The sequence below is a fragment of the Diplotaxodon limnothrissa genome, linkage group LG14 (assembly GCF_057381915.1).
Source record: "Diplotaxodon limnothrissa isolate DT_005_m linkage group LG14, D_limnothrissa_male_GT1.1, whole genome shotgun sequence".
NCBI classification, from domain to species: Eukaryota; Metazoa; Chordata; class Actinopteri; order Cichliformes; family Cichlidae; genus Diplotaxodon; species Diplotaxodon limnothrissa.
The window spans coordinates 36,573,702-36,585,482 of NC_140609.1; the positions used below are offsets into that span (position 1 = coordinate 36,573,702).

Here is an 11,781-nt window from a genome sequence, read left to right on the forward strand (position 1 = left end):
TCGGGTTGAGTGGCTTGGAGACAAAGTTAGAGATTCGAGGTTGAAATGGAGGGAGGGATAGTGGATATACTGAAGGAAGGATGTTGAAGATGGAACTGAGAAGGTGGAAAACAGGAAGACCTCACAGAGGTTCATGGATGTAATGAAGGAGGACATGTAGAAGTTGCTAGGGGTACTGTGAAAGAAGATGTTAGATGTACGCATCCCCTTTCTTCATTGCAACAACATGGAATATATTTCTTGTGTTGTAAGAGACCATCTCATCGGACCTCTATTGTACTTGGGAACAACGTCAGCGTTGCCCTTTTACATAGTCCGGCTTCTGCCCTCATACTGCAATCAGCTTTGAGCAAGGAGATAACGCCACTGTTTCAACTGCGTTTGCTGGGCAACCATTGCACCACTGTGTTGCCTCCACGCTTGCATGCTATCAGTTTTTTAATCACATTGGTCGCTGATTGTGCAAGGTTTTTAAATGTTATCACCAAATGTGTATTAGTGAAACACTGTGAAAGTTGAATCATGCATCCCACATTTTGTGAACATTGCAAACAAAGAGGGACTCGCTCATTAAAACCATCCACGCACTATTAACGTTCAGGACCTATTCGAACATTTATGTTGACACTGTAAATTATGACATGAGCAGCAGCAATAGGACAATTAACTAGTTCAAAATCTTAAATCTAAAAGAATAAAACAGTGTTTGTCAATACGCTCTGTTGGTTAATGCAACATGTTCACAGTGACTGGAGATGAGTGTTGACTTTGCATCAGAAAGAAGAACTTCTGACTGCTGACAGGTGGCTTAAATGTGTGCATACATTTCTCAGAAAGCACATGCATGTGCATCACTCACATGGAAATGAAGCATGATAAATATCTGCAGCTGATATTACAAACCATAGTTGTGGTGACTGAGTGGAGAAAGATAACAGAACGGAGACGTGCTGGAAAATAAGCCCATGTCACTCTGGTTTATTTTACTTCTGTAAATAAGGACTGACAGCATGTCCGTGAGCAAGACTTGATCCTCCAGTTACTCCACTGTGGCTGCTGGACAGTCTTTATGTTACATTAACTTAGTTTCTTACCCTTTGATTCCATAGTTTGATTTGAGTACTAACCCTGCGCTCTGTGATGGGAGTTTAAGACGTGAAGGTTTTGTCACTGACATGTGGCTCTGCTGTTATCTAATGAGGAAGTGAAGTCTTTCATCTGTGCTCAGTGGGGACAGATGTGATCACAGTCCTTTGATTGTCGAGTGCTGTGAACTCAGCTGTGAAAGAGAGTCTTCAAGACAACGGCTCAGTGGGATCGCATCTAAACTGTCTTTCATATTATAAATATTCATCTTCAGGAATGCAAGGTAAAAAGTCTTTTAGTGTTGATGTTTTCTTTCTTCTTCATTTACACTTTTGCATTTCTTCTTGATTTTTTTCTTTTCTTTTTTGCACCCCCCAAACCTCTTCGTTTGTATTTCCTTCCTTTCTCGTCTTGCTTCTTTCCTCCTCATGTTTCTTTCCATTTATTGAAAATAAAAAAAAACCCTCCCAGCTGGACAGGAGAGTCTTAGAGATTCTTTATTTATAATTAGACATCTAATATAATCACGGCAGGGCTTTGCTCTTCTATTGTAAGCCTGACACAATAGAATTTTAATAATTATCCAATACAGGTGTCCATTCCTATTCCCAGGGTGTCAAATATTGCCATTTTGTCACAGATACTGTATCTCACAGATATGCACAAGATGCCCTTCGGCACTGTTGCTGTAGGAGAAGTGTCATAGTGTTTCATCGAGACCCTTTGAGGTTAGATTTTAACACACCGGGAAATCTCAACAGTTGATAAAGTGCAATATATTTTCCTATCACTAGCTAAGAAGGTGAAAGGAAACAGCAATTAAAAGTCAAACTAACAGAACAAAGGGAGGCTCTCAAACAGGATGTTCTTCTAGTTGACAGTCTGGTAATTTATGCCACTTCCACCTTTCATGCCTCCGTATGTCACTCGAGTGTTTGCTTTCTGGAATAGTACCATCACATCACCTTGTACATATTTCCGTGACACCAGCAGCTTCTGACCAAATGGTGCAATTTGCCAAAGAACGTAAAAACGGAATTACCTACGGAGGCCACAAAAGGTCACACATTTAGCTAATGCAAATGCTCAAAGTACAGTGGGTGTGCTCACAGCTACTGAGGAATGAACCAAAAAATGTGTTGCATAACTGGCACATCATCTCCTCTTCCTGTATCACCTATAGCTCATTTCCTTAAAATGCCAAGCTTTGTCTTTCACCGGGGTTACAGGGGTTAGTTTCTCTCTTATGGAATTAACAAAAATAGCAGAAAATATTAAAAACGAGCAGAAACATGAAACATTCATCTATCAGCTGACACACCTTTGACATTTTAGAACATAAAAAATGACAATTTACCACAAGAGTGATGAGTAATTATCTCTGCAACGAACGTGTGTGTTTGACAACAGATTAGGGCAGAGCTGTGGCCCAGTTGTGGTCACCTTATCAAAATCAATGTTTCCTAAACATAGCTTTTTTTAATCGTGTCACTGTGGAAATGTCCTAGCATAGCACTCTCCTGTGTTTGTATATATGACAGTAGCTGTCAGCTCAGTCCAGAATCATTGATCACTGAACTGGCATCTCTGAGGCCTCTTCCTGGATTTGCAACCGGGAAGTAAGCTCACTTGTTCAGCATGTCTGCCAGTTGCAGTCTCCCCTAATTATGAAGTATGGCATCATTTTTCAACACTGCTACCTCAGTAATGTTGAGGGATTTTTCAGCTGAAGTTCTGCGGTCTGGTCTCTTTCAGTACTGACTAATAGATTTCCATAAAATTTTCTGCGTATTTCCCCAAGTAAGAGTTTTGCACCAAACATTGAATTTGCATCCTTTGGATCCTTTGGAGCAGTGTGGTTCATAATGTTCAAAAATATATTTGATTAAAAAAATACATCAAAGTTATCCAATACGTGAAATATAGAAATTAAAGAGGTAATCAGCTTCTCGTCTTGCTCCTTCTGTCATTGTATGTGTTTGGGTGAAAAATCTGTCTTTCTCTGACTTTATGTTTGCATGTTATGCAAAAGCTTTGTGATTTACGGTTTGTCAGCATGTGCTGTGTTATTGTGCTGGGTAGTAGAGATTGACTGTTTCACATGCTTTGTCTTTTCTTGCACACACTTTTCTGAATGTTTGGAGCAGCAAAATTCAATATATTAGTAGACAAGTGCTTGTTGTGTTATATGAAGGGTGTGTTCATTCCACGCAGTTTTGAGTGGTCTGTTTTCACCAGGAGAAGGATCCCATTCAGTTCAAATATCCAAAGCAAATACCTGAAAATGCTTGTTGGAGTTTTCAGTTATTGCACATTAAAAATCTATGTAAAAGGCAAATAGATGCAAGACAAGACAGAATAAACTGTCTTTTGACCAGTACAACTCTGGGGAATGTAAATTTCTGCAAAATTATTTTAAATATTTTAAGTTTTAGTCACAGTTATTCCAAATTCATGCTTTCCCAAAATCCCCCAAATACCAAAACTGTCATCAAAATAGATATAAATGGTCCAAAAGATAAGACAGTACTGTAAGATGTACCACTTGTTTAAATGGCCTTGGATAAATGTTGGATAAATAGACCCCTATAAGTTTTTTTTATATAGTTCTGTTTCAGTATTTATATTATTATGCAAAAACAAATAAAAAAAACCATTTTCTAATTACAAATTATCTTAACTTATTGCTCTCTCTTTCTCTTTCTTGCAGATTTTCAGAACTTGCGAATAAACAGGTCCAGTCCACCGAAGCTGTGTAAAGTTATTCCTGCCTCACCGGCAGCATCTCTGAGGGGTTTTGTGTGTCATCAGGACCTTGAGACACAATGGCACACACAAAGTGATGCTCAGGCTCATCGCTCTCACGGTAGACCTGGCAGACCTCTAATCTCTAAAAGATTGATGAGGTCTTCTCCAGGCTCAGGAAGCCTGGCATGGCACTGATAAGGCAGCTTTCATTTCACCACATCATATAGCTCACTCCTTCCCTTCTTCACCTCTTATACTGGAGGACAAAGGCCGGCCTGGAAGCGTGAAAGAGGATTATAACATGTCAAGTCAAGAGGACAGTGGTTTAAGAATAGGAGAGATTCCCTGGAAATAACACGTATGTTTTCCTCCATTGCCTCGTGTGGGACTGCTGAGCAGGACGTCAGAGTCATCATGTCACTGTCAAACTGCTGGAGCTGGAACATAGTGAAACTACAGAAGGGGAAAATGCAAAGCTGAGAGTAGCTGAACACACTTCGCACACCTGCAGATAGTCTGATACATGACAATGTGCAACATCACCTTCTGTAATGTGGATAGTAAGGTGGACCAGTTCTTTCAGCCCACACTCTACATCATAGTCATCGTTCTTGGGCTGCCGACTAACTGCATGGCCCTGTGGGCCGCCTACATGCAGGTGAGAGACACATACCCACAGTTTTCCACCTCCAATGGCCTCAAATGTATCAGACTATCAGACAGTGGTTTCCAAATTGGGGTTAGAACCTGCCACTTTGATTTCACGAGACATTTTGGGAACAAATAGGTCTTATTTTGGGTCTTTTTTGTCTTCCAAGGAAATCTCCCTGCTAATCTTTCTGTTTATTCCCAAAGTGCATAGTAAAACAATCCAAGTGTTCATCCACTTTAGATGTCTGGCATACGTATAAGTCATTCAAATATCTTTTTTTTTTCTAGCCATAGTTCTTGGATTATGACAAATCCAGTAAGAAGAATCATCACAAAATCAAACTCTGGTGGTTTCTGGGGTTCCCTTTGTAGAAATCCAGAAACATTCCTATGACTGCACTAAAAACAAAACAGTTCACAAAAAGCAACACAGCACTGAGTGTAACTAAGGGTAACACACAATTGTGGTTAATGACGCTTGTCAATTACGTCGCATGTTCAACGTTGCCTGCCAGATACGGTCAAAAGAGCCTTTGGGATATTTTCTCACCAGCATCAAACTTGTACTGCGTTTCCCACAGACTGTCAGTTTGCTTTGGCAGCAAGAGGAAGGATTGTTAATGACTTTTATTCATAAATCTCAGCAACTCGTGTTTTTCAGAAAGAGCCATCATTAAAGTAAGCACAGTTTCATGTCAGCATCAGGGCACATTTTTACGGTTCAGATGACCATAGGAGTGCTGGGTCAGGTGCATTATGGTCATTGTTGCTACCACGCTTTGCAGCATTAACCAGATCACTGGCTTCAATAATGATAGTACTCAAACTGAATACCAGTTATACCTAAATACTTTGTATATGCAGTAATTCAGTGTTCAGCCAAAAACATTTTCTAAGGCATGTGTGAGCCAGATGTTCATTGCACAACACTAAAGGTAACAAAGGGCAAATATTCAGACCAAACACAATCAGCCTTTCAAATCTCCTGTGTTTTGACTTCCAGGAAACCAAATCATTTGCAGCTGAGGCAAATATGCATCGCACCTTGTTTGCATTCTCTGATCTGTTGGAGAGATTGCATGCAACGGATAGCTGGCTCACCAATTTTAAGCAAACATGTTAGTCTTGTTCAGATTTGAATCTTCACCTTCTCCCCTTTGCACCAGGTACGCCAACGCAATGAGCTTGGCATCTACCTGATTAACCTGTCGGTGGCTGACCTCCTCTACATTGCCACTCTTCCTCTTTGGATCGACTATTTCCTTCATCACGATAACTGGATCCACGGTCAGGAGAGCTGCAAGCTATTTGGCTTCATCTTCTATACTAATATCTATGTCAGCATCGCGTTCCTGTGCTGCATATCACTGGACAGGTACCTGGCTGTGGCATACCCTCTGCGCTTTGTGAAAGTTCGACGAATCAAAACAGGTTTGTATGCAACATAAACTTGATCCCTGTGAAGGGAAGAATCTAAAAACATGTTGCACTAAGAAAACTTGGACCTCTTTACACGTGTTCTGCGAGTTTTTCATTTTAAGTCCAATCAAGTCATCTTCCCATTCACCTCTGGACCACTTCCAACTGTTTTTAGATCACTCCAAGGATGCCTCTCTCATGTGTTTGTGACAATTAATTTGTCCCCATGATCCAAACTGGCTGTATGCATGTATATATGAGTGTGAATGGTTGTCTGCTTTTCTGTCAGCCCTGCGGTAAACTGCTGAAATGTCCAGGGTGTGGTGTGCTTCTCGCCCTGTGAGAGTGGGGATAGACTAAATGGATGGATAGATGGATAGATGGATGGATGGCTCAGACTTACTGTAATGGCTTGTGGTGTTTGAGGGAGAACAATCAGTGGTTCATACACTATACACACTGAGGTTTTATGCGTTCCTATAATTTGTCTGTGTTACAAGAATTACATTCAAGAAATGGACAAGATCCAGCACATATTGCAATGCTCAAATTCAATAAATAAGGGAATTGGACGTCCACAGAGTGACCAAAATGTACATGAGATATAGAAATGGAAGTTATCAAGGTATTTAATGTTTGCTCTCTTTGTCTTTCCTCTCCTCTGCTTCCTGCAGCTATCCTCGTCAGCACCATTGTGTGGATCATTGAGATTGTAGCAAACTCTGCTCCTCTCTTCCATGATGAGCTCTTCCAGGACCGGTTCAATCACACCTTCTGCTTTGAGAAATATCCAATGCAGGACTGGGTAGCAGGCATGAACCTCTACAGGTCATTTCTTGGCTTCCTTGCTCCGTGGACGGCAATGCTGGTCGCCTACCGAGGGATCCTTGCAGCAGTGCGTTGCAATGTCTCAACAGAGCGCCAGGAAAAGGCCAAAATTCAGCGGTTAGCTTTGAGTTTGATTCTCATTGTTTTGTTCTGCTTTGGACCATATCATATCCTCCTCCTGGTGCGGAGTGTCATGTTTTTACAGAAGCCATGTGACTGCAGCTCAGAGGAAACCTTGTTTGCAGCATACCATGTATCGTTGGCATTGACCAGCCTGAACTGCGTAGCTGACCCTATTTTGTACTGTTTCGTTAACGAGGGAGCTAGGAATGATGTCGGCCGAGCCCTGTCGGCTTTACTGTCAGTGGCCTGCAACAGGCGGCCCTCTTCTTCGCCTTCACATGCTGACATTCTCAATGCTGGTTCAGTAACCATGGACACACCGCTGTCAACAAAGAAGCAGCCTTGTGTGTATGCGGATCCAGGCAAGACCAACAACTACAAGACGGAACTGGTGGCTCTGAAGGAGGAGTGTCTACAGATGACCATCCTCAGGAAATAACTTAACTAGTTGGAACAAGTAGTAGCAGGTCCAAACTGATCAGCTCAGTGAGAGGCCGGCAGCTCCTAACAGTTCCAGGGTCTCATTTCTGATGGCCTAACGGGCTGAAATCAGATGCAACCAGTGGCTGCGGATGCACAGGGTTCAGTCAGTAGGTGACATATCAAAACGGCAGAATAAGGATGGGATAAATGAAATAACAAAACACAGGGTCTGTGGTCATGTGAACAGACATGTGGGAGGATGAAATGCTTACGCAGCAAAACACAAAATTGTTAGGTGAATGAAAGATAGTCAAACCACTGGTTAGATTCTCACCACTGGTGATGCAAAAAGTAAAGTGTAGTCTGAGAGTGAAACCTGAGGACAGATCATGCTGTCAATTTTGTCTGCTAACAAAAACCTTTGGACATTACATAAAAAACCCGTTAACACATCAGGCTCAGACAGAAAGGTCGCGAAGCTCAGTTCTGTCTCATGGATTGAATGTTTTGTATTTAGAGCTGCAGTTTAACAGCCTCCACACAGCTACAGTGCATGCAGATGTCAGCATGCTAATGTCCTATTCTGCCCTAGCAATCTGGCTATGATCATCATGAAGTATCATCATGATAATGTGAAGTGTCTGATCAGAAGAAACTTTGGGCTGCTGAGTCAGGGGATCTCAAGCATCTGCAGGATTCAGCCACAGCAGACTTTTGCATTGGCCAATCTGGCCAGCAAATCGTTTTTGTCTTCAGTCTGAACCAAAGTGCAAGAAACACAAGCTGACAAATCTGATGTCTGTGGGCGGTGTGGCTAATAAGGATTTTATCAACAAAATTTGATGACTTGGATTTTTGGACAATTTTTCCAGCGTGCCAGGAATCATTCACAAAGATACCGTTGAATATTTTTGAGAAATCCTCGAACAGACCACGCTCTGCATGGCTGAGTCCTATTAGTGGTCGAAACTCAAATGCACTTAAGAATATATCCCCACTTTGGGATATATAGAAGAAGCAGGATGGCGATTAAAAGGACAGAGGATTAATGGTCTCTTGAAAATGTCTTTATTATGGTGTTCAATTTTTAAAGGAATTTTTAAAAAGCCTTATGAAGTACCTCAGCTTGTAAACTGTGATGGCAAGAAGGCTTACAGTAGAGTTGTTGTATACCATGAGCCATGTTTTCTATTTTATTTTTTACAACACACAGCAAATAAACCTCCCTCCAGCGGGATATCAAAAAGAAATCTTAAAAGCCTTCAGATAAGTTTGAAAGTTTATTATTTTCCATTATTTTATGTTGTGGAGCTGAAGATCAGTGTCATACTTCAGACAAATGTATGTGTATGCAATTAACAGTAGCTACTGGAATATGTGAGCATACATACCGCTAAATGAAAAATGTATTGCTTAAAAAATAATCAATGAATTCAAGCTGCACGCTTGGGCTAAAGAGTGCACACAGTTGACCAACAGTGATAACGTTTACATTGCAGTTACAGACAGGCCTTCTGGCTTAAACTATCCAGACTAATCTAATTTATATGTAGTACAAACTTTCAGATGAGTTTTTCCTCCATTTGCATGTGCACCACTGCACAGCACTCATAATTAATCCTCGGCTTCCCTAAAATGGAAAGAAAATGTGCATTCGGCTTTGATTGAAGTGACATCCCTGGCTGCTAATAACCTTTGTTATATTAGTGAAACAGATTTTTTATTTTTTTTATTTTGAAAGGCTTGATAAGGAAATCCTTCAGTAGCTATAACTATTAAACCACTTTCAGAAGAACCAGTAGCAGGTTAAGGTTGAATTTAAATAGGAAATTGACTGTTATTGATGATTTATTTAAAATTAAAATATTAAAAATATATATACTTGACGCTGATTGTTTTAAATGTAAATATGGCTGACAATTTCTTAAATTTTTTTAATGATAAGCTTGGTCATATAAAGTAATTGCTACTGAAACCAGTGATGCACAAGCCCCGTATTAGGATGGATGTTGGTTCAATCCCGACTTTAAAAGATCACGCCAATCTACGTGTTTAGGAAAAAAGTTCACTTCAGTTGTCAGACTGATCTATAAATTTTATTTCAGATTGGATTTGTTTACATCATACGATGCCCTGCTGGATGTTTAGAGACAAAGCAATGTGAATTTTCTGACGTGCGGTATTGCGGCTCAGATTATTCCAGTGCAATCAAATTATTTTGTGGATTCAGGTATCATGTTGCTGTTCCACATGCAGTATGGGACATATTTCGGAAAACATGTTTATGTTGTGCTGGCATGAAATCATTGCTAAATTCAGTGGAATAATGTAAAGTATCTGGACAAGTTCAGCTTGTTAATGTTGCCCGAAGTGTTGTCCTATGTGCCACTGGTTTTAATGTATCTATGTGTCAGTCCAAAGCAGGAGGTGCCAGGCTTCAAAATGTGTATTTGTTCAATAACAGTGTCAGTGAGAAATAAATTATGCATATAAAAAACTGCATCTTCCAGCGTGCATTTGTTTTGCACTTGCAAGCTAAAGCTGAAGCAGCTTTCTCGTGCTGGTGGCTTTTGAAATGGAAATTATTTAAGGGAAACAAGTCTATGCTTATCAGCATATTCTAATCTTTTCTTTCTTCTCTTTTAATGTCTTTTTTTCCTCCTGTTTTATCACAAGAATTAAACTGTTGACATTGTGATACAATTGGTAAAGAAAGGTCAAGCATTGAGGCCCAAAGGAAGTGGCTAAAAGGTAAAATTACTACTCAAAAGTAAATACCCAGTTGAGACACTACAACCTCTCACTTCACTTTTCTTTTAACATTATTTACTGTAGACAAACCTACACAGAAGGATTGATGTCATGAGATACAAATAAAGTGTATAGTCTGACTATTGTATTTACAGTTTTTTACAGACGCTAGGACACATTTCTCAATACTTAGGTCACTTTTGCAAAACTCCTCACACAGTGAGCACAACAGAAGTCTATGTGGGCTAAACTGAGGACCAGTTATCATTGTTTTGGCACAAAATACATTCAATGACTACATCTCTCAAATTTCATGAATTATCTTCTCACTCAGACACAACAACTGCCAAAAATCTTTGTACGTACAGGACATTTTGCATGTGCTTACATACTGTTTTCAAAACTGTTAAACTCATGGCCAAAACAATAACACAATGCAAAACTTAAAAAGACAGCAAAATCCAACAGCAATATTTTATTGAAACATATTTTAAATCTAAAAATGCAGTTTAACCAGCCACAGCTGATTCTCATTGTAGATGAACATCTACACAGGTGTTACTCCTTCAATTTTTCAACTCCTTCAATTCTGGCAGCCAGAAGATTCTTTCCTAGGTGTGTTGCCCAAGATGACATAAGATGTGATGTGGATGAGAACCTGTGGCCAAATGGAGAAGACCGAGTAGATTAGCATTACTATTGTATGTGTATCAGTGGATGGTGTGTATACAAATTCTTGTATTTTGGGATTACTTAGTGCAAAAAAATAAAAGTACATAAACAAATATTAACGAATTCTGCATGATGTCTGATTCATTCCAGTAACATATATTGAAATTATAAACAGAGATGCGTCCTTGTTTTACACAAGAAAACACTGTGTAATGCTACATGTTGTTAGTGTTTTTTGGGTCATTGTTTTGTGGGTGACAAAGTGTGTTTGTCGGCTGTCAACCTTTGCTAGTGTTCTGGAAGAATGAGTTTATTTGAGACCTGAATAAAGTGTTTTGGTAGTTGTAGTGCATTTTGAATGTGAAATGAACTGCTTTGCCAAGCTGAAGGTCAGTTAGGAGAATTGTGTGAAGAGTTTTGCAAAAGTGACCTAAGTATTGAGAAATGTGTCCTAGCGTCTGTAAAAAACTGTAATTTAGAAAGACTTCACACAACTGCTTCTGCTGTGCTCTGTGAATTGCTAAGGTACTGGAGAAGAGAGTCAAACCTCAGTTTCAGGAGGAACAATGTGTTTTTGTCCAGCGAACACACAACTCTTTAACTCTTCGAGGATACCTGAGGGTCTGTGAGAGTCACTCTACATGACTCAGGGTGATAGCTGTACATGTGTAACAGTAACAGTGGGATAAACATATCTGCATTTATAAATGGCATAAAAAGGAGGAGTAATGATATATAAATAAATAATTCCAAACCCTACTAATGCTTAATAGTGTGAAATTGTTATACAGTCCTACTGAACCCTCAAAATAAATGCGAAGTTCTGGCAAGTCATTCCTGTGTGTTTTAGGGATTTTTTTTAAATGAGATTTCGACCATAACTTGGCAGCGTTAAAGGAGACAGCTCTACCCAGCAGACCTTTAAAAAATCCAGGTCAAAATTATTTGCCGAGATAAGCAAAACGTCTGCAGTACACAGAACCCTGCAAATGCAGGTAACAGATCACAGAGCAGCAGACAGAGCAAGTCTGGGATCCTGCCAACACAAAGTCACCTTCTTCACTCTTCACATTGTCTTGT

General features: G+C 39.9%; 1 protein-coding gene across 1 annotated transcript; it reads left to right on the forward strand.

Annotated features, from left to right (window-relative positions):
* Positions 1–4,357: 4,357 nt before the first annotated feature.
* Positions 4,358–7,294, forward strand: gpr4 (G protein-coupled receptor 4). The gene is made up of 3 exons (XM_085371175.1): positions 4,358–4,492; positions 5,652–5,916; positions 6,579–7,294. Exons 1-3 carry the CDS (start codon positions 4,358–4,360, stop codon positions 7,292–7,294), a joined length of 1,116 nt encoding a protein of 371 aa, XP_085227301.1.
* The last annotated feature ends 4,487 nt before the right edge of the window (positions 7,295–11,781 follow it).

What these genes read in the sequence shown, in the direction of transcription:
- gpr4 (XM_085371175.1), top strand. Translation starts at nt 4,358, where the DNA reads ATGACAATGTGCAACATCACCTTCTGTAATGTGGATAGTAAGGTGGAC. An exon ending in TGTGGGCCGCCTACATGCAG is followed by an intron (nt 4,493 to 5,651) that starts GTGAGAGACACA and finishes CCTTTGCACCAG; the next exon opens with GTACGCCAACGCAATGAGCT. An exon ending in AGTTCGACGAATCAAAACAG is followed by an intron (nt 5,917 to 6,578) that starts GTTTGTATGCAA and finishes TGCTTCCTGCAG; the next exon opens with CTATCCTCGTCAGCACCATT.